At 36.3% G+C, this 26,173-nt stretch overlaps 1 protein-coding gene and 1 long non-coding RNA gene across 2 annotated transcripts in view; both read right to left on the reverse strand.

The window, feature by feature from the left end:
- Positions 1–1,576: 1,576 nt before the first annotated feature.
- The window catches only part of LOC145555963 (uncharacterized), a 31,639-nt gene continuing 7,042 nt past the window's right edge, over positions 1,577–26,173 (reverse strand). Inside the window, exons 2-8 of the mRNA XM_081617669.1 lie at positions 5,789–6,471; positions 5,485–5,601; positions 5,013–5,102; positions 4,842–4,911; positions 4,205–4,427; positions 3,820–3,912; positions 1,577–2,124 (exon numbers count right to left, since the gene is read on the reverse strand). Coding sequence (XP_081473795.1) covers positions 4,299–4,427; positions 4,842–4,911; positions 5,013–5,102; positions 5,485–5,601; positions 5,789–5,799 — 417 coding nt within the window. The 5' untranslated portion in view covers positions 5,800–6,471 and the 3' untranslated portion in view covers positions 1,577–2,124; positions 3,820–3,912; positions 4,205–4,298. The remainder of the gene's footprint in view (positions 2,125–3,819; positions 3,913–4,204; positions 4,428–4,841; positions 4,912–5,012; positions 5,103–5,484; positions 5,602–5,788; positions 6,472–26,173) is intronic.
- LOC145555962 (uncharacterized) lies at positions 21,267–23,829 on the reverse strand. Its single transcript, XR_014091641.1, has 5 exons — positions 23,538–23,829; positions 22,449–22,550; positions 21,866–21,935; positions 21,680–21,778; positions 21,267–21,576 (listed from the first exon to the last, which is right to left on the reverse strand). It is a non-coding gene; the product is annotated as an uncharacterized LOC145555962 (long non-coding RNA).

The raw sequence follows: 26,173 nt of genomic DNA on the forward strand, positions 1-26,173 counted from the left end.
AACTCGAGTAACCCTTGACCGAGTAACCCAAACCCTTGACCGAGTAATTCGAGTAACCCCTGATCGAGTAAGACCTCAAGTAACCCTTAACCGAGTGAACCTCTCGAGTAACCCCTATCTAAACCCCACAAGTAACCCCTAACCGAGTAACTCGAGTAACCCCTGACTGCATAACTCGGATAACCCCCAACAAAATAACTCGGGTAACCCCTGCCATACGATGCGGCTTACAGCACCAAAATGTTGTTTGATAATCTATGTTGTGACAAAATCGAGTTCAAATAAGTGAGAAAAGATAAAACAATAATCGAAAATTATAGGTCGCACTTACTCCCTCTCTCTCCCTCGAGCCTTCTCCTTCGTTTATTTTATTATTATATCATATACTCTTTCTCTATCCTTTTCTCTTAGTTCTATTCCCTACTTATCACTCTATTTATTTCTCTTCCAACCCCCTTGCATTTCTCCTGTCCCTATATCTTTTTTTAAGCCTCTTTCTATCTCATCCTCTTTCTTTCATAACCCATATTTCTATCTCTCCCATTTTTCTAAATTACTTTTCTCTAGGCCTTTATCCCTTTTTCTAGGCCTTTTTCTAAATTATTTCTATCTCTCCCATTTTTCTAAATTATTTTTCTTTTTTGAACTGGAATCTCTATCTTTCGGTCTGCCCTATCTCTTATCCCCTCTTTGTCTTTCTCTTCAAACCCTTCACTTTCCTACTTCCCTTTCTCTCTCTCTCGATGATTTTTTCGATTTTGGCCCTTGTTTCTCTACCTCCCTTTCCCTTTCTCTCCATCTCCCCTTCCTCTCCTCCTCTATCTCAAGTAATCTCTGACCAACTAACCTTAGACTGAGTAATTCTTCAAGTAGCCCCTGAATGAACCCTCAAGTAACCGCTGACTGAGTAACCCTTGATCGAACTCTTTAAGTAACCCTTATCGAATTACTCAAATAACCCCTGACCGAACTCTTATAATAACCCCTTACCTAGTAACTCAAGTAACCCCTGACCGAATAACTCGAGTAACCCATGACCGAGAAACTCCTCGAGTAACCCTTGACCGAGTAATTCGAGTAAACCCCTGATCGAGTAATCCCTCAAAAAACCATTAACCGAGTGAACCTCTCAAGTAACCCCTATCTGAACCCTACAACTAACTCTTGACCGAGTAACTCGAGTAACCCCTGACTGCATAACTCGGATAAACCCTAACAAAATAACTTGGGTAACCCCGACCACACGGTGTGGCTTGTTGCACCGAAAAGTTGTTGTGTGATAATATATGTTGTGACAAAATTGAGTTCAAATAAGTGAAAAAAGATAAAAACAATAATCAAAAATAAGCTGCTCACTCCTAAAAACAAATGAAGTATACAATCTACGTGTGACCTTGTAAGTGGGGTTTTACGGATGTTGCTATAAAAAAATATGTTGTTTTTGTTTTTCATAGATTGTTTTGCATTTGAGTTAAAACTCACATGTCATGCTTTCACCCTAAAATTAAATAAAATTGGAAATCAAATGATAAATTTATATTGATCACATGCTTTATATTCATATTATGCCCATTAGTAGAGATATACAACTTTGGTATGTGCAATATTAAATCAAATTCAATAGAATGCTTTGTATACATATTATGCCAAATAATAAAGTAGCAAAGTAAAAGCAAGGATCTACAGTCATGGCAGAATTAAACTAACGATTTAAAGTACGCATGGTTCTCACACAATACATATATACAATACAAACCCCTCACTCATTAAAGAAGCCAATTGTGGCTTTTAAAATAAAACAAAAAAAAATACTTAATTAAGTAGGATTGCTCCACAAAATCATACAATGATGCATGATCTTAATTAAGAATCCAGCATATATATAATTAATTAAACATGAATAAAGTAGTCCTTAATTATCTATTTAAGTTGAATAGAAGTATCAAAAGCAGCACTAGCTCGCCAATAAGTAGGGATGACTTTAGGAACCAAAACCCATCTAGCTCTCTTACTTACACTTCCATCTAAGAAGAACCTCACTGTTAGAGGACCCCTTGATGGATTTGCTATGTCCCAAACTGCTCCGTACGCTCTCTGGCATCTCTTCCATTCTAGGGCTTCTTCCTGTACATTTTTTAAAGAGGTCACCACCAAATATACATGAACGTAGATAGAGCTTTAGCAATTGATTTGTCATTATAAGTGTCAAAACAATAACGCGAAAGCCTATTTATGCAACCGAACACATCTATATTTTTCATCGTAATAAAACGGTGTGTACTTGCTAGTGATTTATTATATAATTGAATGGTGGTGAATTGCACTTGTATTTGTTTAATTATCACTAGTGACTTAATATTAATACATTAATTATTCATTGAACTACTATATACCATTTGTTAATGTTAATCCTCTTATAAATTAAATTATGATGATTAATTTCAACATTGAATTTATTACTTGAAATTTTGGAGAGAAAGGTTTTTTTAAAAAGTTAAATTTCTATCTGTTTGCTTCTCCACTCAATCAATATAATAATCAAATTCAATTAAATTGTTTTCCTATTGGACATACATTATAATTATTTCTAGGGTTTAAAGATTAAGCTTGAACCATGCATCAAGTTAAAGAGAAAAATTACAAAAATATTTATTTCTTTATCTTAAAAAAATAAAATATAAATAAAAGGTTATTTTTGTATATACCTCAAACATTTCAACAGCAGTGTTATTGGCCACTAATTTTCAAGGAACAGAGTCATCTAAGATTTTAGTGCTAAATAACTTTATGATGGAACAATCATTTTCACTTCATATTTATTTTAGTGTTGGGGAGTGGGGTAGCACTAATTGATAAGAGCTTTCCTCAGTTTGAAGGAGAAATAAAGATAAAGCTTCATCAATATCTAAAATGCATCAGGAGTATAATAACTTAAAAGGGAGTAAGGAGTATAATAACTTAAAAGGGAGTAAGGGAGGGAGATAGACTATGTTGGATGGGTAATGCTCCGAGTGCTATGTATTATATAGCCCCACGAAACTATACAAGTAAGACATAATTGTGATGAGTCTTATCTATATAAGTAGTCAACTATCCTAACTGCTTGGCAATGGTCTTCAACAATATATAAAAAGCGTGTACTTGGGTATAATACTCACTATACACTCTTGACCATCATCTCAATTGCACAAAGCCGCAAAGCATTAAAGCAAGACGAACATCTTTAGGTTCAAGAGAAAGCTTTCTAACCTACTCAGTCTAATTCAATTAACACTTGATCTATGGGAATACGGAACCTAGATAAAGTAAAGCATCGTGCCAAAATAATGATATCCAGAGATTTCGCCAGATAAGGACCATTTGTGGGGAATGCATTCAGGTTATTTATATCCTTACAAAAATATGAACAGATCAGAACCACCGGGCAACACCCAGTCAAATAATTTTGGTCATTTATTGAGGAATTGGCGAAATTAGAATAGCATAGTCAAATATCAGCAAAATTACTACAAACCATTTCTAATCTCGTCAAAATAAACCAAAAATACATAACTATTTTCATCAACACCATCATATGCATCATATTTCAACAATCAAGCAATTTCAACAATTAAACAATATCCCATAGAATTTCCCAGCAACATAATCATTTTCATCAACACCATCATATACTAAAAAATAGAACAATAATTCATAGCTCAAGTTGCAAGATTACCTTAGAGAGACCAGAAGAGCATGGCATACAACAGGAAATGGGCCTAAAACTATCCCCCCACCCCCACTATAACATGGAGCATATGAGTCTCAAAAAGAGAGTACCTTATCATAGTCTATGTAACCTGTGCTCTCATCCAATCTATATGGCATGGTCTCAAAGAATATGGACACAGCTAATATCTTCTTGGTATCACTCTGCAAGTAAAAAGAAAAGTGATTTAGCCTGCATTTCAACATGAGCATAAGAAAACTCGTAAGCCAGTCCTACAAACTGAAACTTGATACTCTAATAGGCAATTTTAATAACGTGTGATCTAGAAACTTAAATATCACTTACTAAGGAAGCTGGAAAAAAGTGAAAGAATGTAACTTAGTTTAAGTAATGCAAGTAATGAGTTCTTCCAGTAAGCTAGATTTAAAAGGTGAGATTAAGCTAAATGATGTTGGTAAAACCACCAGCTACAGGATTTAAGAGGAAATCAGTTACCTACTCCAATATTAAAGAGCAGATGCAGCCCAACTACGAGAACAGGTACCCGAAAAGGAGTGTTTGGACTCCTCCGAGCTGGAAAATCAGTAACCTATTCCATACTTTTCTCAATCTCCCTTTCTTTCGCCCCGAAATCCGACAAAGCAGAGAAAGGAATCTCCTCATTAGCTATAACAAGAAGAAACACTGTATTGAAGCTTGAATTCTGGAATTTGAAACCCTAACCATTGACATTGACGACGACATCAAAATGGGCACATGCATTATAAATGACAAAAGGTGGTAATTACTACAAATTACCAAATATTATTCCAAAAAGGCTTACAAAATTAGCAAACAAGACTCTAAAATTATCCAAAAAGCTTGAAAAAAATCTAAAGTAGAACCCATAAGAAGGAATATAAGTGACCTGAAATGTAAAGGGAATTATAGTAAGAGAGTCACAACCTTAGAAAAATTCGTATCCAAAACACAATAAATCTTTCATAGTTAACTCCAGATCAAAATCCATCCAAAATTAGTACTTCATCATCACTACTTCAATTCAATTATCAATTACAATTATTGAAATTGAAGGTAAAACTTTTACACAAACTTAACAAATAAAAATAAAAAACTAAAATTAAAATCTTACAGAGTCCCAGTCGATTTGGGTGAGGTCGATAATGATTAGTGAGGCATGGTCCCTTATATTTGCTTCTGACCTACAACCAAAAATCATAAAAAAAAGTCTTTTCAATAGTTGAAATCAGGAGAGATAAAGAGAAAACATCAAAAAGCAATAGAAAAGAACAAAGAACAATACATCAACATCTTGTTCATCCACAAGAAAGTGTTATTCATCAACCAGATATTAAAACCCTCTTGCTGCCATGAGAGAAGTCTCGTCATCTTGCTGCAAACCAAAATCATACACATAATTGTATACTCGGTCAGGAATGTGCAGTGGTAACTGGCGGTGCGTTGTGGTGGTGTGCGGTCTAGTCAGATGAGAGAGATCAGAACCGATTTTGGTGAGAATTTAGGAGTGCGAAATTAATTTATGGACCAACATTGTAGTAATACATACCAGTCCAATCGGATACAAAACTCATGAACTGCTATTTAAAAAGGCATTAATTATACACAAATCAACACACAATATTCAAAACAAATTAATGTTCTTAAAATTCATGCTCCAATCATATTCAGGAATATAAATGCACTAAAAATATTGGATTTAAAAACTAACATTAGAAATTCAAAAAAAAAAAAAGGTGGGGGGGGGGTAAAGAAACCTTTTTGTTGAACAAATGGTTGACGGCGGCCAGAAAGCCAACAAATTATTCTCCGGCTTGCCAAAAGAGCTTATTAGAAGCTGGACCAATGGAGGATTCAGAGTGCGTGCTTCAAGCCTTCAATGGAGTAGAGAAAGAATTAAAAGGCAATTTAAGAGCACCATTCATGATAACAATGAGTACTTTAGTTAGCTCACAACTTTATAAAAACTATAGATTATATTACCATTTCCTAGGAAACATATGAATATTACAAACAATGATCCCAACTTTAACAAAAAATAAAAATATAGTTAATTTTTACCTGCTTCCCATTTGAAGTTTTGATTTCAAGTTCTTCACAATTGATTTTTATCACTTCTCCATCAACCCAACAAATATCTGGGTCTTCCACCCAAACATGAGACCCCACAATAATATTCACCTTAGAACCCTGCAACCAAACATCAATGGCAACAATCAACAATCGTATTCTATATAATTAATTCTTATTAATTTATTAATAGATCAATTCATTATAATTCTAAGCTAGTTTATAACCAATATCATCCAACAATTCAGCTCTATAAACAATATTAACAACACAAAAATTTATAAATTAAAGGAAATTTTGATTTTTACCACCTTCAAATAACGACTTTGTTGAATTTACCACCTCCAAAAAAAAAAAGATTTACTTTACCACCTCATAAAAAAAATAAAATTCAGTTTTACCACCTAATCAGGACTCCGGTGTCGGAAAACGGCTGTAGGGCCCTTTCTCACGATTTCCCTCTCTCTCCTCCCTTTCTCACCTTCCCTATTCAATTTATCACCTTCCTCCTCTTCAATTTCTTCTCGCCTCTTCGATATCTTCTCTCTCCTCTGTAATATCTTCTCTCTCCATTGATTTTTCATCTTTCTCTCTGTAAAAAGTCTTGCCATTGGAACTCCACATTGGCATTTTTTCTCCTTTGAAGGTGATATGCTAAAAGAAGACATTCCCCTCTGAAATTCATTAACAAAAGCATTGAAATTAATTGTATATGAACACAATTATCATAATCTAACCCTAATTTTACTGCCCAATTGAAATATCAAAAACCCCCAAATTAATTTACAGTTACATGAACCCTAATTATTTATAATGAAATTGGGGTTGAATTAATAACACAAAACGTGCAATTTCAATTATACTCAACAATTGCAACATAATCACGCAAACAATTGCAAAAAATTACAACAAATTCATGAAATTTGCTTACCTTTTTGCTGTTTGTCGTCGAACAGTTCAATTGATTCAGGGCCGAGTACAATCTTCAATAATTTGATAATTTGAGGATGTGGGATTGTTAAGGATCACCCAAATTAAGGATTTATGAAGAAAATCGCAAAAAAAAAAAAACTTCAAACTTCACGAATTTGATGTAGAAATGAAGAAGTTAGGTTTAGATAGAAGGGAAATCGAGAGAATTTGGGGATAATTTCAAAAACAAGTCGTTATGGTGGGCCCCACAGGCGTTTTCCGTCACCGGAATTAGGAATAGGTGGTAAAAATGATGTTTAATTTTTTTAAGAGGTGGTAAAGTAAATCTTTTTTTTTTGGAGGTGGTAAATTCAATAAAGTCGTTATTTGAAGGTGGTAAAAGTCAAAATTTCCTAAATTAAAATAAATTACCATTTTTAATATTTTTTTTTCCGAATTCCACTGGTTAATTCTAAAATGTCTCTCACAAATCCCTAATTAATCCCATTTCACACACATTATTTAAAAGTCACCAAGAACCAATATCTCATTTTCCATTGATGAAAAAAATTGGAAGCTGTATACACCCATTTGTGTCTCCCCAAAACCAAACCCGGTGATGAGAACCTTTCGCGTCGAATCATAATCGAATGAGGTGAAAGTGTGGAAAGTTTAGTGTTGCGGATAGTTTTAATTTCTTTTCTCTTCTCTCTGTTTTTGAAAACTTATTTTAAGAAAACAGTCAATCCAGTTTGGTTGGTCCATGATATGGGTCCAATGATAGTGTAGTTGGATGGGGCTTGACAAGAGCTTTCCAACGATATATTATAAGCCCAATTCCGATGAATATTGAGGAAGTTATGGCCAATTTACTAAATTGGGCCCAGTTTGAGCCTTATATGCGGCCCAATGATCTAGAGGAGGGCCTAATATGATTTATCATTCCTAATGCAATTAGGAAAGGTTTTAGTCTTCTAGAAGGTTCTTTTCATGCCTAATTCAATTAGCATTGATAAATTGACTTTTGTTGACTTTTCAGAGTTTTAATTAAAATCAAAGAACATTTTTTAGGAAAAGATACGATTTTATCCTCCTGTACGGCAAAAATTTATCTGATTTGAGAAAGCGCGTCAAAAACAGTGTTAGCGCAAAATGCCAGGCATTGACGCCTGGCGCTTGGCGTTGGCATTGGCGCCTGGCGCCAATAGCTGGCGTTGGCGTCAGCTCTGTTTCAGTTGCGCCAATACTCTATTTTGTTAATTTTATATTTTTGGCTGATTTTCTCTATAAATAACGTATTAAAAACTCCGTTTTCATTCACCTACAACCAGTTTTCAATTCTCTCTCATTCTCTTTAATCATTCGCTAATTCTCATCAAGATTTCCTTAATCATTCACCATCTCTCTCTCTCTTTCTCTTTTCTAAACTTGCTTTTTATATACAAAATTCCGCATTCGCAAGATCTAGAAACACCTAGCCATATTCGAAGTTTCCTTCGCCCTAGACGTGAAAGGTTTAATTTCTGAGGGCTCGGTCCCAAATCTCTATTTCAATTATTTAATTTAATTATTGTTTGTTATTTTCCTTGAAGTTACTAACGTGTGTATTTTGTTATTAGAAAGAGGTACGAGGCATCAAAGTAAATACTTTAATGGTTTTAATTGATATTATGATGTAGAAATCATGTTTGAATTATTATGATATTCCTAGTATCATGTCTAGGGTAATTTTAATATTAAATATGATTGTTACGATGCTTCCTATGTTCTTCCTAATACTTATGATTGTTAGTATCATGTTAGGGTTAAAGATTTGATTTTTATTGCTTAGTGACATGCTAGGGTTTGTTATTAATCTTGTTAGTATCAAGTCTAGGATCTTGCTATTTTTATTATGATTTAACATGATTTATGATTATTTTCATAATTGTTTTGATTATGATTATAATTTTATTATTGCTATAATTATTATTATTATGATTAACATGATTATTATTATGGTTAATATGATTGTTATTATGATGATTATTGTTTTGATGATTATAATTGTTATTTTGATTATTTATTATGTTGCTTGATATTTATTTATTGCTTGATCACACCTTTTATGCATGTTTAAAAGGAATTGGTACTTGTAATTATGCTTAATAAGATAATTAGTAATCTTGTTTAGGGTTAATATAATTATAATTCAAGTGATCGCCAATAATAGTTTATTTGTGCATTATATTCAACCAACATAGATAAACAGGTTTAGGGTTCAACCTATTGATTGCATGTTAGTCAGAAAGCGCACATGAATACGATCTGAATAAAGTAGAGGCCTATTATTAGGGCAGGTTCAATCTCTTTTAGGTTGGATTTGTACCTTCATCCCCGAACTCTTATTTGGTTCTAGACCTTATGGAGTTGACGATCTCTTGGATCGTTAAGGGGTGTTACCTTCACCCTGTGAACGGTTTACAAGTTCCTAAAACTTGTTGGCGACTCTTTTGCTCTATCTTCTTCCCTTTTGGACGCCACCGTACTTTACTGTATGATCACATTGGGGTTCAAGATAGGGGTTTAATGCTTGAAATTATTCCCTACAGAAGCCAAATCCTAAGAAATCAATCAATGGAAATAATAATAAAATTGAATTGGAGACAAAAAACAGATCGGACCAAAATGCAGGAAATCAAAGTAAAATAACAAAAAGAATTTAGATCAGCAATCAATCAATTTCAGCAATTAAACAAAATCCCATAGAATTTTCCAGCAACATAACTATGTTCATCAACACCATCATATACTCAAAAATAGAACAATAATTCATAGCAAGAATTGCAAGATTACCTTAGAGAGATACCATAGCAAGAACCTATAGTTTATTTTTCAATTTGATACTACATTATTTGAATCTAATTACCCAACTAACTTCAATTTTTAAGCTACTCTAAACGGAAATACAACAATACCTGTAGACACCCATTTGTGTCTCCCCAAAACCAAACCCGGTGATGAGTGCCTTTCACGTCGAATCATAATCGAATGAAACGAAAGTGTGGAAAGGTTTAGTGTTGCGGAAAGTTTTATTTCTTTTTCTCTTCTCCCTGTTTTTGAAAACTTTATTTTTAAGAAAACAGCCAATCCAGTTTGGTTGGTCCATGATATGGGTCCAATAGTGGTGTAGTTGGATGGGGTTTGCAAAGACCTTTCCAACGATATATTATAAGCCCAATTTCGATGAATATTGAGGAAGTTATGGCCAATTTACTAAACTGGGCCCGGTTTGAGCTTAAAGTACGGCCTAATGATCTAGGGGAGGGCCTAATATAATTTATCATTCCTAATGTAATTAGGAATGGTTTTAGTCTTCTAGAACATTCTAGAAGGTCTTATCATTCCTAATTCAATTAGGACTCTTCAGAGTTTTAATCAAGATCAAATAGCATTTTCGATGGAAATTATATTATTTTATCTTCCAGTACGGTAAATTTATCAGATTTTCGAAAACGCGTTGAAAACCGCTTTGGCGTCCAACCCCAGGCCTTGGCGCCTGGAACCAGGATTGGCGCCAGGCGCTAGCCATTGGCGCCTGGCGCTAGCCACTAGTGCTGGCGCCAACTAGCCAGGCTGGCGCCAATGTGTTTCTGTAATCTTCAGACTCTGTTTTGTTAAATTATCTTTTTTGGATGATTTTCTCTATAAATATCGTATTCAAAAACTCCGTTTTCATTCACCAAGATTCACCAATTCTCTTTATTCTTAAGTTTTAATCAACTCTCTTCATTCACAAATTATTCATCTCTTTCATTCATCCTTTTCATTCATCTCTTTTCATCAACTTTCATTAACATTCATTCTTTCTTTTCTAAACTTTGCTTTTTAACACAAAATTCCGCATTCACAAGATCTTGAAACACCTAGCCATATTCGAAGTTGCCTTCGCCCTAGACGTGAAAGGTTTTTAATTTCTGAGGGTTTGGTCCCAAATCTCTCTTTCAATTATTTAATTTAATTGTTTTGATTATTATTTTTCCTTGAAGTTACTAACGTGTGTATTTTGTTATTAGAAAGAGGTACGAGGCATCAAAGTAAGTGCTTTAATTGATTTATTGATATTATGATGTAGAAATCATGTTTATATTTTTATTATGATATTCCTAGTATCATGTCTAGGGTAACAAATATATTAAATATGATTGTTACGATGCTTCCTATTCTCTTCCTAATATTAATTCATGTTAGTATCATGTTAGGGTTAAAGATTTTATTTTTATTGCTTAGTGACATGCTAGGGTTTGTTATTAATCTTGTTAGTATCATGCCTAGGATCTTGCTATTATTATTATGCTTTAATATTAACATGAATATGATTATGATTATAATTGTTATAATTTATGATGATTATGATTATTATTATTATTATTTTGATAATGATTATTTATAATTATTATTCATGATGTTGATTATTTATTATGTTGCTTGATTATATTTATTGTTATTGCTTGATCACACCTTTTATTGCATGTTAAAGGGAATTGGTACTTGCAATCACGCTTAATAAGATAATTAATAATCTTGTTAGGGTTGATTGTGATTATAATTCAAGTGATCGCCAATAATAGTTTATTTGTGCATTAATATTCAACCAACATAGATTAAACAGGTTTAGGGTTAATCTATTGATTGCATGTTAATCAGAAAGCGCACATGAATACGAGCAGAATAAAGTAGAGACCTATTATTAGGGCAGGTTCAATCTCTTTTAGGTTGGATTTGTACCATCATCCCCGAACCCTTATTTGGTTCATGACCTTATGGAGTTGACGATCTCTTGGATCGTTAAGGGGTGTAACCTTCACCTCGTGATGGTTTACAAGTTCCTTAAAAACTTGTTGGCGACTCTTTTGCTCTATCTTCTTCCCTTTTGGACGCCACCGTACTTTAGTGTATGATCACAGTGGGGTTCAAGCTAGTGGGATTTTAAAGGCTTGAAACTATTCCCCACAGTTTTTGGCGACTCCACTGGGGAGGATTTCTATTTTAATTCCTGAATTTGTTTCGGCAATGATTTAGAATGAGTGGATGAGACTCGAAAATTTCTAAGTATTTCATGTGCGTAATTTTGATTAACATTGTGTCATATGCATAAAAAGGTTCTCATTGGAAAGACCATCCGTAATGAGTCAAAAACATAGGATTTTACACGTAGGAAATTTGAGAAATGTCTTTCACAACTAGGACTGAAATAACACCGCGCGAAACTGGATGATTTTATTGAGCACAGAAAGCTGCTTAGGCATGTGGGAAGTAGCGTCAGGGGCCAGAGCTTGGTGCCAAACTTTTAGCCGTAGCGCCAGACGCCAGTATTGGCGCCAGGCGCTACAGTTAAAAATTGGCGCCAGTCTCTGTTTGCTGGCGCCAATTTCCCCCAATACCGAGCCAGAAATATGCGTTCTAATTTCGACCGGTTTTTCGTATTGTTTGCTCGATCCTGCTTCCTGATTGAATTTTTTCTCACTTTTCTGAAACCCATATGTGTTCTACATATGGACATAACCCTCTGGGAATTCATGCTCTATCTACCCGATTGAACGCTCCTGGCAACAAAGGGTACATCTGAGAGGTTGAATTCACCAAACCATGGAAGTGAGTTTTTTCTAAAAAACTCACGGTGTTCTATCCACACGCGTTAACCCTTCACGGTTAGGCTTCTACGCGGTGCATCTGGACAATTAACCATGAACCCTATTTGGCTAAACCATATCCCGAACTTTAGAGAACTAGAGCCATGGTTAGGTTGCGAACTCATTGCATCATATTGTGCTTACTTGACTAATTGTGCATTATTTGTTGTGCATATATATCCTATGCTCCTCTTAACCGTTTGTTGATTTGTGTTGAGATTATAATTAATGACTTAAAGAACTTTGCCTAATTAATTAATTAATTAATTAATTTGAGTCGATAAAGTTTTTTCTTCTTTTAATCGGAATTGACCTAGTACGACTTTAGGCATACCCCAGTTGACTAATAATACCGAAAATAGTCCCAGACCGAGGCTCCAATTTTGGTGCCAAAATCTGACCTGTAGCGCCACTGTATGGTGTGTAGCGCCAGACATTTACTAAAAAGTCTGGCGCCAATCACCATATTGTGACGCCAGTTCTGTCGCTTGGCCGACAGTTCGGATTATTTGTCGAGTCATCACCTAATGTCTATTTAGTCAGTTTTCTGTGTAACTCGATTAACTATGCTTAATTAAATTAATGTTCGAGTTTAAGCACTAGGTCCCATGGTCTTACATAAGAGTCCAAACATGTCACTTACACTCAATACACACACCAATACACATGTTTTGACCATGATTAAGAGAGTCTTGTGTGCGCGCGTTATTTTTCGTCATTTTTTTTAGGGGGGTAAGTCGGATATTAATCCTCCAATAATAATACTTAAGTTCCCTAAACACATGTACATTATTGCTCCCTAAAAATATGCATACTTTTTGCATACCTTTTTTTAAAATAAAAACCATAAAGTCAAATTGATTCGAGTCAAGTAATTAAAACGCAAATTGGCTTAATTTACAGCGCGTGGTCAAGAAAGGAAGGACGATTAATCAAAGATAACCTCTTCGTACAAGTCCAACTTTTCGACAAACCTATAGCCCGCAAGAGGAAAGCAAGAGTCATAATGGCAACTCAAGAAGAAGTTAACGATCTCAAAAACCAACTGGCTACTGTAACTGAGACACTGAAGCTTCTCGCACTTAAGATCGAGGATCCCGTGAAGCAACAACAAATGGACCTCATGCAAGAAAGCCTAAGCAAGTTGTCCAGCGACTACAAGTTTCAAGAACTCACATCCCAAGGGGTCTCGGTGGATAAAGATCTTCTTCCGCAGAAGTTCAGTGCCAACGACATCCCAAAATTTAGGGCAATCGACAATCCCTACTTCCATCTAAGGGCATTTGAAACAATAATGAGTATCAAGGGTATCGATAAGAAAGTCTTCCCTTCTCTGTTCTCGCTATCTCTCGAGACCGTTTGCCAACAATGGTTCTTTTCTCTTGAAAAAGAAAAGACCTCTACCTGGGAATCCATAGCAAACGCTTTCGTAGATAGGTACAAGTGCAACATTCAAGTTGAAACTGACCATAGAGAACTTGAAATTCTCAAGCAAAAGGAGAATGAAGGCTTCACATCTTTCTTTAACAAGTGGAGAGAAACCTCAGCTAAAATGATTGAGGTACCAAGTGAGAAAGAGTCTGTGAGACTGTTCATTAAAAACCTTCAAGAAAAATATTCAAAACATCTTAAATATCAGAATAACCTTCATACCTTTAAGGCTGTTTGTGATATTGGGATTAATATTGAAGATGACTTGGCTAAATCTAAAGTTGCCAACAATAACTCCAACAGTGGCTGGAAAGGAAAGAAGAGCGACAATCCCTCTTCTTCCAGAACCGCCCACTCAAATAATGTTAGCACCTTTAATCTAGGAGAAGTCCTCGCCATGAACAACCAAGGACAAAAGAAACCATTTAGGAGAAACTTCACTCCTATTGGCATGAGTTATGACACCGCGTTTGATCGATTAAATGCAAAAGGTCTTATAACTCCCATTGGACCATTTGGAGATCCACCAGTTGAGAAGAGGTCGCCTAACTGGAACCCCAATGCACATTGCAAATATCATCAAGGTAGGGGCCATTCTACTGAAAGCTGTTGGAAGCTTAAGGAAGCTATCCAAGACCTAATTGACAGTAACAAGCTGTCGTTGCCCCCTGCCAGTAAGAAACCGAGTATTGACAATGCACCTCTAGCTCATACTTTGGCTATTTCCGATGAAGAAAGCGAAGTTGACCCCTCATCTCTCATTAAGCCTGTCAAAGCAACCAATGTCGAAGAAGAAGAAGAAGAGATCTTTTTCGATGTCAAAGATAACTTTCCAGAACCAGCAAATGAGGTAGACATACGAGTACTCACACTGTTTATGAGGGAGACATCGCAACTGTTACGTGAAACTCTCAAAATTATGAACGAACTTCACAAGAAATATGATGGAGAACCTAAGAGAGAGTTCACGCCAGTAAAAACGACTTATGAGGCAAAATACTTTCCCTTACAAGTCACCGAAAGACCCAAGAAGAGCAATAAAATTTATACTCCAATTGGGATCCCATATGCACAAATGTTTGAAATGCTCTCCGAGAGTGGTAAGGTCAAACCTCTCGAACCGAGACCATTTGAATCATTAAAAAGGACAGATAGATATTACTGTCAGTACCATCAGTCAGGAGGGCACACCCTAGAAAACTGCTTCAAGTTCAAGGATTTGGTGCAGAAAATGATTGATAAAAAGGAATTAGTCCAAGTTCAACAAGAAGAGGACATAATTGTCAATGGAGTATGGGACAGTGATGAAGAAGATGTCTACCTAAAAGACATAGTAGGGCCTTCACCTTCCGTATCATATACCACGGACGACATTTGGGCTGAAGAAGATTCATCAATAGATGTCCTCACAAGATCCGGGAGAATGCAACCTCCCGTTTCAACACAACCTATGCCTACTGTACAACAAGTTCCCATACCTGTCACCGAAGACAATGACATCGTTAAACAATTCAAGAAGACAAAAGTTGAGATGAATGTATGGAAGCTTTTAGCAACATCTCGAGAACATAGGTTGGCTGTGATGAATGCTTTGGATAAAATCGGGATAGATTCTGACACCACTCCTGAGGGACTAGCTAACTTCCTCACGAGTGATCTCCCTAGTCCAATTAATCTAATTACCTTCTCTGACAAAGATTTACCCCCGGAAGGTGACAAGCACTACAAAGCGTTAAACCTTACGGTAGTCTGCAAAAGAATGAATGTTCCCATGACTCTTGTAGACAATGGATCGGCTATTAACGTCTGTCCACTTAGGACTGCGAGGATGCTCGGCATAAAAGATGAGGATTTAACTCCGTCCACACAAGGAATAAGAGCTTACGATAATACTCGTCGTCAAGCTCTTGGCAAAATAACCCTAAATGTGACGGCAGGAGCAATAGAACATGCTACTACTTTTCAAGTAGTGGACATCAAAGCCTCATTCAATCTGTTGTTAGGACGCCCTTGGCTCCATGATCTAAAGGCCGTCCCTTCATCTCTCCACCAACAAGTGAAAGCCATAGTTGGAGGAATCCCCATCACTATTGACGCTTCGCCGATGAGGATCAAATCAATAGAAAATCCAATCATCCACGTGGAGCACGACGAAGATGATGAAGACCTATGGGGCTTTAACGAAGAAATCTCCTTAATCCAAGAGGATGAAAGGACATCTCTTTGCCACGACCCCCATTCCAACATGATTATCAACACCATGCTGAAGAAACAAGGACACTTCCCTGGGATGACCTTAGGAAAGAAGAAGGGGATAGCAAAATCGATAGAGTCACCTGGCCTCCCTAAACTAGATACTTTCGGACTTGGTTTCGAACCGACTCGGAAAGATCTCAAGCGAGCCCAAGACAAATGGAAAGCACGTAGGGATGCTCGCATTCAAAAGAAAGCAATTCCAATGGATCAGTACCCTCTTACGCTTAATGGTCAGTTTATAAAAGAAGGAGAGGACTATCCATGCCATGAATTTCCCGAACCATTTGTTGTAAATGGCATACGACAACCAGGATTCGAGATTTTCTTGGATTGCTACTTCACTGATGAAATCCCAACTCCCGTCCATAAGGAGAAAGCACCCCCATGCTTTGACTTTAACGTCATGGGATTACTGTTTGGGCGAGAAAAGAATGAGCCAGTTTATGAGGAAGATAACTCCTCACTCATTCAAACGGTCCTACAAAGCGAAACTTCGACCCCTCAAAGCTAATCACTCCAGCTGAAGGATTATTGCAAGGGTGGCGCAAGACTATCAAGGTGACTACTCCGAATGGAAGGGAGATATCCATCACGACAGGACAAGGGCCGATGTTCGAAGAATCGTCAGAGTCAGAGTCAGAGTCTTTCCCTTTAGAATCTTCTAAGTCTTTAGCTATAATGCCTCCCCTTCCTATTTCTTCTCCTAGGATAGTTAGTGATCCAGTCCCTGAGGACATATCACTCTTTGATGTAATGATCTCAGAGTATAATAATATCACTCATTCTCCTTACTTCTCGTGTTCTTCCCTAACCCAAGATGACGAACATTGCTTAGCTAACGATGAAAAAGATAAAGATATTATTAAAGCAATGGAAACACTTGAAAAGAAAACACCAGTAATTGAAGAGACTGAAACAGTTGACATCTCAAACGATTCAACTCATAAAAGAGAAGTTAAAATCGGACTAACATTGAATAAACAAGAAAGAACCGATTTAATTAACTTGCTTAAAGAATTTATCGATGTATTTGCTTGGTCATATGAAGATATGCCAGGCATTAACAGAGAAATAGCTCAACACACTATACCATTAATACCAGGAATGAAACCTGTAAAACAAAAGTTGCGTCGAATGAAACCCAACGTAGCACTTAAAATAAAAGAAGAAGTCAAAAACAAATAACTGTAGGTTTCATCAAGGTATCCAAATACCCCGAATGGGTCGCCAACGTCGTCCCAGTTCCAAAGAAAGACGGAAGGGTAAGGATGTGTGTCAACTATCGAGATCTAAATAAGGCAAGTCCAAAGGACGACTTCCCTTTGCCACACATCGATATTCTGGTAGACAACACGGCAAATCACGCGCTTCTCTCATTCATGGACGGATACGCAGGGTACAATCAGATTCTCATGGCGGAAGAAGACATGGAGAAAACGACCTTTATCACACCGTGGGGCACTTACTGTTACACGGTAATGCCATTTGGGTTGAAAAACGCAGGTGCTACTTACCAACGTGCATCAACTGCCTTACTCCATGACATGATGCACAAAGAAGTTGAAGTATATGTCGACGACATGATTGTGAAATCAAAGGACCGTCCAGGCCATCAAGTAGCCTTAAGGAAATTTTTCGAAAGGCTAAGAAAATACAATATGAGGTTGAATCCATCAAAATGTGCTTTTGGAGTCACCTCAGGCAAGCTCTTGGGATACGTCATAAGCTCTAGAGGAATAGAGATAGATCTAACCAAGATTAAAGCAATCATGTCGATGCCACCGCCCAAGACTGAGAAACAGATTCGAGGATTCATTGGCCAGTTACAATACATAAGTAGGTTCATATCCAAACTAACGACGATATGTGAACCAATCTTCAAAAAGCTCAAGAAGAATGTACCAGTAATATGGGATGACGAATGTCAAAAAGCCTTTGACCGGATTAAAGCCTATCTCGCAAATCCTCCCGTATTAGCGCCAGCACTTCCCGGAATACCTCTTAGGTTATATCTGACGGTTACCAAAGAGACAATGGGAGTCATGCTAGCACAAGAGGTAGAAAACAAAGAGAATGCAATCTATTACTTAAGTAAGAAGATGCTCGAATACGAAACACGCTATACACCACTCGAGAAATTGTGCCTCGCTTTGGTGTGGGCCACAACTAAGTTAAGACACTATATGTTGGTGCATACCGTTTTCGTGGTATCTCGATTAGATCCACTCAAATACTTGTTCGAGAAATCAACACTCAATGGACGTATTTCAAGATGGATAATCAACTTAGCCCAATTTGATGTGCGGTTTATGCCACAAAAAGCTATTAAAGGATCGGTGGTGTCAGACTTTCTGGCAGACTTTCCAATAGAAGACTCGACACCAATACAGGACAATGAATTTCCAGATGAAGATTTGATGGTCACCGAAGATGATACTTGGACCTTGTATTTCGACGGAGCCTCAAACCAAAAGGGATGTGGTGTCGGAGTGCTACTAGTATCACCTAAAGAAGAACACGTCCCAATCTCAATAAAGCTTGATTTCGACGTTACCAACAATGCTGCTGAATATGAAGCATGTGTGGTAGGCCTTGAAACAGCCCTGGCATTGGGAGTAAAGAAGTTAAGGATATTCGGAGACTCTTCTCTGATTATCAATCAAATATCTAAAAGGTGGAAAGTAAGGAGCGAAAGCCTAGCCCCTTACCAAACTTATCTGGAAACTCTTACCGACCAGTTAGAGAAGGTAGAATACACATATCTACCTAGAGAAGAAAACCAATTTGCTGATGCCTTGGCAAGACTAGCCTCAATGGTTAGAATTCCCACGGATATCGAGCAAATGCCTCTAACTATTGAAAAAAGGCACAAACCAGCATATATACAGGCTATAGAAGATGACGACCCAGCCCAAGACAAAGATGAAGAACAAGAAGAAGAACCATGGTACACAGACATTCTCAATTATGTCACCAATGGAGAATACCCTCCTCACGCTGACAAAAGAGCAAAACGAGCCTTGAGACTTTTGGCTTCTCAATATGTACTCATAGACAACGAGCTACATAAAAGGGTACCTAAAGGTCGAGCTCTCCTATGCGTAGGAAAGGTGGATGCACGAAGAATAATGAGAATGGTCCACGAAGGAATCTGTGGAAATCATGTAAATGGCAAAATGTTAGTCCAGAAAATAATGCGAGAAGGGTATTATTGGACTACCATGAATAGGGACTGCCATCAATACGTGAAAAGATGTCCTAAGTGTCAAATTTATGCCAATTTACAACACGTTCCTCCATCTTTGCTCTACACCTACACATCACCATGGCCATTCTCTACATGGGGAATTGACATAATCGGCAAGATCACTCCCCTAGGGACAGGAGGCCACGAATTTATTCTAGTAGCAATTGATTACTTCACGAAGTGGTTTGAAGCGCAATCATATGCTAAACTTACTGCAAAACATGTAGCACTCTTTATTGAGAGAAATATCATTTGTCGATATGGAGTCCCACATGAAATGATAAGTGACAATGGAACTCACTTTCAAGCCGAATTTGAAGAATTGCTACATAAATATGGTATCCAACATCATCATTCGTCCCCTTATAGACCCCAAGCAAACGGAGCAGTCGAGGCAGCTAATAAGAATTTAAAGACTATCATCGAGAAAATGACAGAAAATTATAAGGATTGGCCTGACAAGCTTCACTTTGCATTGTGGGGTTATCGCACGTCAATCCGTACGTCAACAGGAAATACACCATTTTCTTTGGTATATGGAATGGATGTCGTACAACCTGTCAAACTAGAAATACCATCTCTACGTATTGCGCTAGAGAGTAAACTCGATGAAGTCGAATGGACTAGGGCACGATATGAAGAATTGATCCTACTCGACGAAAAACGGCTAGAAGCTCTACATCACACTCAGTGCTATCAAACTCGTATGGCTAGAAATTTTAATAAGAAGGTCAAGGCAAGAAATATCAAAATAGGAGATTTGGTATTAAAAGCGCTAAGGAAAAATGTTTTAGATCCAAGGGGAAAGTTTAGACCTAATTGGTCTGGCCCCTACATTGTCAAAACAATCCTGTCAGGTGGTGCAGCAAAATTAACTGACATGGATGGCAATGAATTCTCAAACATGACCAATCTTGACCAACTTAAAAAATACTACCCATAATTACTTGAGTAGGACACTCAAGAGAGCTACGTTTGGCCTGATTCCTTAGGAAAGGATACGTAGGCAACCCATTACGGGTGCGGCCACTTTATTTTTCGACATCTCCGCGTTCCAGAATCAACAAAAAGTCGGAAAATCATTGGCGTCACAGAACAGAGTCTGGCGCCAGTCAACAGCCATTAGCGCCAGACGATGGAATTGGCCACTAGTAGAAAAAGGCTTATTTGCGTCGCTCATTTATAGTGTATTTGCGTCGCTTCTATGAGCGACGCAACTGCTCGCGACGCAAATGACTTTTAAGTCATTTGCGTCGCTCCTAGGCGCGACGCAAATAAGAGTCATTTGCGTCGCTCCTTTATAAACGAGCGACGCAAATGACTTTTTTGATAAACTTATTTTTTGTCATTTGCGTCGCTCCTTTATAAATAAGCGACGCAAATGACTCTTCTTATAACCTTATTTTTTGTTATTTGCGTCACTCTTTAATAAAGGAGCGACGCAAATAACTCTTCTGATAAACTTATTTTTTTTTTATTTGCGTCACTCTTTTATAAAGGAGCGACGCAAATAACTCTTTAAATAAACTTATTTTTTGTTATTTGCGTCACTCCTTTATAAAAGAGCGACGCAAATGACTTTTCTGATAAATATTTTTAGTTATTTGCGTCGCTCATTTATTAACAAGCGACGCAAATGACTCTTAAGATAAACTTTTTTGTTATTTGCGTCGCTCCTTTATAAACACGCGACGCAAATAACTCTTCCAATAAACTTATGTTTTGTTATTTGCGTCACTTGTTTATATAGGAGTGACGCAAATGACTGAGTAGACAATACAAAATTGCTGTATTTGCGTCACTTGTTTGTTTAATGAGTGACGCAAATGAGGTGAATTTTTTTTTTTTTAATTATAATATAATAATTGCCTTGTATATTTTTGTAGTACCTGTTTTCCTAGGTATAAAGTAATATGCTAACGCTAATATAATTGAAATTAAAATGCAATATTATTGAATAATGCAAATGTAAATTTCGGCAGAGTCTCCTTTGTAATTTGGCCTACCCATAAAATTGGGAATGACGGCATTATATTAACAACCTGTCCAATAATTTACATCTCAATATCATAGACATTATACTCATCATCCCAACACCAATTAACCAAATTACTTCATTTCAAGCCTATAATCCAAAACAAGAGTCAAACATGCGCTAAGTGGTAAATCTAAAGTTCAACATTACATATAAAATACTCTGCCCAAATATCTCGGATCTCATTTATCTCCTCCTCGGTGTACGGTGTAGTTCTTGAAAAATCCTATCAACACAACAAATATACAAGAGGAAAGTTTTAATTCAAGATTGTAGCTAACATCAAATTGTATTTATCTAACAAAAATGAAATATTTGACAACTCATACCTGAATAAGATCTTCACTGCTATGGTGATGTTCAAGTATTTCGTACATATAACGCATGACGTAGTAGCCACACTCACGTCCACCCAATTGTTGAGGACACTACATGTAATATATTTGTAAGTTGAATTAAATTGCTATACTTCAATTATTAAGAAACTAAAAGTTAGGGTAAGAAATTAAGGTAACCTGTCCCAAATGCCATGTCAATTTACTTCCCCTAGATTGTCCACTTAATGCCTTAAAACTTCGAAAAGCACTACACATTTGAAACAAATAATATATATATTACTCATACACACATAAAATCATTACATTAATAACAAACTAGACTTACTTTGTCATTCCAACCTAACCCATTCTTGAATGTCCTATCTCACTAATAACTACTTGTAAAGTTTGGTTCTAAAGAAAATCCGGCAGCATTTCCCTATAGTTCTCCAAGCACACAATGTAGATAATCAGCTATCAACATATGTACCCAGAGAACAATCGGGAAATAGTGAGCCATGATCTTCTTAGACCCAAAACAATTCAAGTAGTTATCACCTAAATGAGATAGAACATTCAAGAACAGTCCCAAACCGGGGACTATTCAAGACTTACTCCTAATGAGTAAGCCCTGAACAGGTATCTAAGCCAATGATGCAAGTATTATTGCAATTCCAATCAATTATATCACAATTAAAAATCTCATACAGTTCACAATCATTATACCAATTAACTAGAACAAATAAGTTAATATTGCAAAGAATGGTTCAGATATATATACCACAAGTGAAGACAATCTCGTATGCGTACTACCGCCTTAATCGTTTGTCCACAACCAGAACCTCGAGCAACTTGTGGAATTCACTTCCGCATAATTAAGAATCTACCATAAAAAATTACATATATTAAACCAACATAGTTGATTCAACTTAATCTGTCATGTGACATAAAAGTCTCCCTATGCAGTATTCGAGATCGGTGCCATAGATAAACCCAAACATACTTCACATGAGATTTTCCATACTTCTCCGATGCGAACAAAAAGAAAACAATTATCCAATACTCACCGACTCCAATCACCAAATTAATAGTCATGTTGATAGCGTAATTGGACTATATGCTCATAAGTCATGACAACCAAATCCGATCATCCGGACAAAGGGAGTAAATGTAAAAACTGCTAGAACTAAAAAGCAGTCAATTCAGATAGACAGAAACTTCAATTTTACTTCTAAATGACTTCACCTAGGTTATTTATTTATTTATTTATTTTATTTTATTAAATATCACTTACTTTTAAATATTATTCACATTGAAAAAACAAGTAATTTTTTTTTTTTTTTTTTTGGTGTAATTTGGAGTGTAACATTATCATAAATATGGGAAATATAATTAACACTGATCACAAATTTCAGAACCCATACACATTTTTATAAGAATGCAATTATGCACCACGAATGGACTGTCTGACTGTCACTCCTGTATCGCGTTTTTCTATCTTCTCTGTTCATATATCTTCTGCACCACTGCAACACTTCATATGCAACTTTGCTCTTTAACAAAATCTCAATAGTAGTCCTATGCTTTATATAAGAATTTCCATGAATGTATGTTATCCTCAGAGAATGTGTTATAATGTAATTACAGATTTTCCCAACCAGGTATATTGGCTGTGGCTTCATTCACCATATTTATTAATCTTACCCAAACAAGTAAAATATTACAATCCAGAAAATACTTCATAGACCGAGTAATCAATATTAAAAAAAAAACACATATAAAAAACATCATTGAAGTTTTAAAGCTAATTAATTAATTTAACTCAATTTAAGAAATTCAGGTAAAATTCCAGAAATAGTTGAGTTTATACCTGTAAATCCAGAACTTTCCAGTTGAATTACTGTAGTAACCGTCAGAATTTCGCTCAAAATTTCTAGGACGCCAAAGAAAAACACGAATCAGGATTCCAGAAAGCACAAATCAGATGAATCTTAAAAAAGGAATTTTTTGGAGTTTCTGGGTTCGAATTCGTATGCTTTTGAGTTGATTTTTGCTCGAAATTGGGTATTTTTGGTCGGAAACAATCAATTTTTCTGGGTTTAAGGGTTCGAATTTCTTAGGGTTTTTGGTCTAAATTTTTGCTCGAAATTGCTCGGATTTGCTTCAACTTGACTGCAATTTTAATTTAGATGTTAAATTTGCTGGGAATCGCAGTTTTTTGGCCTAATTTGTTGGATTTCAGAGACGAATTTGTGGTGTTTTGCTGTAGCAATTCACTGGAATTGAAGAACTCTTGTTTTTTTTTCTTTTTGTTTAGTGAATGTAGGCGTATGTGATGAAAAACTAAGGTAAAAAAACGCAGAAAACCTAAAGCCAAAAGAGTTATTTGCGTCACTTTATTATAAAAAAGCGACGCAAATAACCTTGTTTATGATATTGTAAACAGCTCATATGCGTCGCTCATGTAGTAAAAGCGTGACGCAAATTACTTAATCACTTATTTGCGTCGCTTGTTAACAAATGAGTGACGCAAATAAGTTTATTAATTGCGTCGCTTTAATAAATAAGAGCGACGCAAATGAGAGAAAGCTGAAATGCACTTGAGTTTTGCGTCGCTTCTTGAATAACATGCGACGCAAATAACTTAACAGGATGGTAAAAATAAACATTTGCTTCGCTCCTTAGAATGAGTGACGCAAATATGGCGACGCAAATGTACATTTTTCTACTAGTGGGCGCCTGGCGCCAAACCTCAATAGCTGGCGCCAATATGCAATTACTGACGCCAATTCGGTCATAAAATCTGGGCGAATTTCGGTGTTTTTCGGAAAATTTTCGACTTCCGTACTCGAAAGATTTCTGGAAAATTAATTTTTTCGGTTTTTCATTGCTTTAATAAAATAAATTTAAAGTGACAATTTAATTGAAAGCTAAAATTTCATTAATAAAACAAAATTACATTGTTAATGGAATTTAAATAAGGCTGAAATAAATTAACTTTAAATAAAAAATAACAATCTAATAAATCTAAAGCTAAGCAATGTTCTAATCTTTCTTCTCCTTCTTTGCTCTTTTCCAATTCTTTTCTGTTTCCTCCTCTTTATCCATTACTTTAGCTAATAGGCATCCTTTAGAGGACCTACATTCAATTTTAGAATAGATTGTTTCTCCTTCAGCTAGCACCCCATGCTTCTTTTCCACCCAAACCTTTTTGTCTGTAGCTTTCCTTTTCCCCTTGTCTTTAGTAGTATTCTTCTTCTTAGGCATTGTAGGTGTTTTGAACTCAATTCTTGCACCTAACCGTTCTTTGGCCGGTGTCACCCTGTCACCTAGACGATTCTTCACATCGGTTCTACCCTGATCAATTGAAGACTTCTTCAACAACCACTTCTTTACATCATTAGGTAAAGAAGGGGGAACCTTTTGGGTAATCACTTCCCATAAAGGTCTAGCGCTCCAGTAAGTGTCAAATTTATCCACTTCTTGAGATACGGGATACTCATAGGGAGGACGAAGATCCCCGGAAGGAATATTTTGAAGCAAGCCATATTGTCTCTTTACTCTGCAGGGATAATAATATGTTACACGAGACAAGCTTGGAAGACGGCAGAAAGGTTGCTTGTTAACACCAACCATCCTTTTTATTTTCCACCATGGGATGACCCACTTGATAGCAAAATCACGTGATTCAAAGACTTCCCTCCACCCATGGCGCCCAATTTTAGGGATGCGCTTCTTTCTTCTCACAAAGCAAGTGGGAGTATAATTTTCAATGTCGTCCGGAGGGCTAATTAATCCTAGCCTCTCCATTAGCCACATCTGTAAAAAAAAATTTCAATGCAAATAAATTAATATTACAATACAAAAATATTTTTTTTATTTTTTTTATTTCTATAATTAAAAATATTATTTTTCTACCTGTTATAAAATTGGAGAGCCGCGAAGAGGTGCTTTTGGGTCCCTTTTCAATTCATCTAGACTAATCATAGTCTCTCCAACTATCAATGGCATTGGATTTCTCCTTGATTCAATTTGTTCTAGCACAGTGGTTATAATTGATTGACCCTCGTTAATTTTACCACTACTAAGACAATATTGATTAAGCATGCAGAATAAGAACGCCCTTCTTCTATATATGTGCAAAGATTCAGAAAGCGGTTTATCAAAATAATAGCGTGCGAATTCTTTTAAGTTCACTACATCGCCATCTACTATTTTTGATAAATCCCTTTCCTTCAAGTTAAAGAAGCGCTCAAAATCCTTATAGTAATATGCATCTACTCTAGGGATTACTACCAGGTCTATTGCAGGGAAGCCTAATATAGCACCAAATTCCTCTGGCAAAGGGCTAATTTCATCATACCCTATTCTAAAACAATGTGTATCAATGTTCCAAAATTCTAAAGCGGTATGTATGAAGTCTATGTCTAAATCTACCCCTTTGATGCCATAAATTCCCCTCAAGTGAAATAAATCCAATTCTTTTCTTTCTCTAGCATTCAGAGA

The sequence above is a fragment of the Chenopodium album genome, chromosome 8 (assembly GCF_948465745.1).
Source record: "Chenopodium album chromosome 8, dcCheAlbu1.1, whole genome shotgun sequence".
NCBI lineage: Eukaryota > Viridiplantae > Streptophyta > Magnoliopsida > Caryophyllales > Amaranthaceae > Chenopodium > Chenopodium album.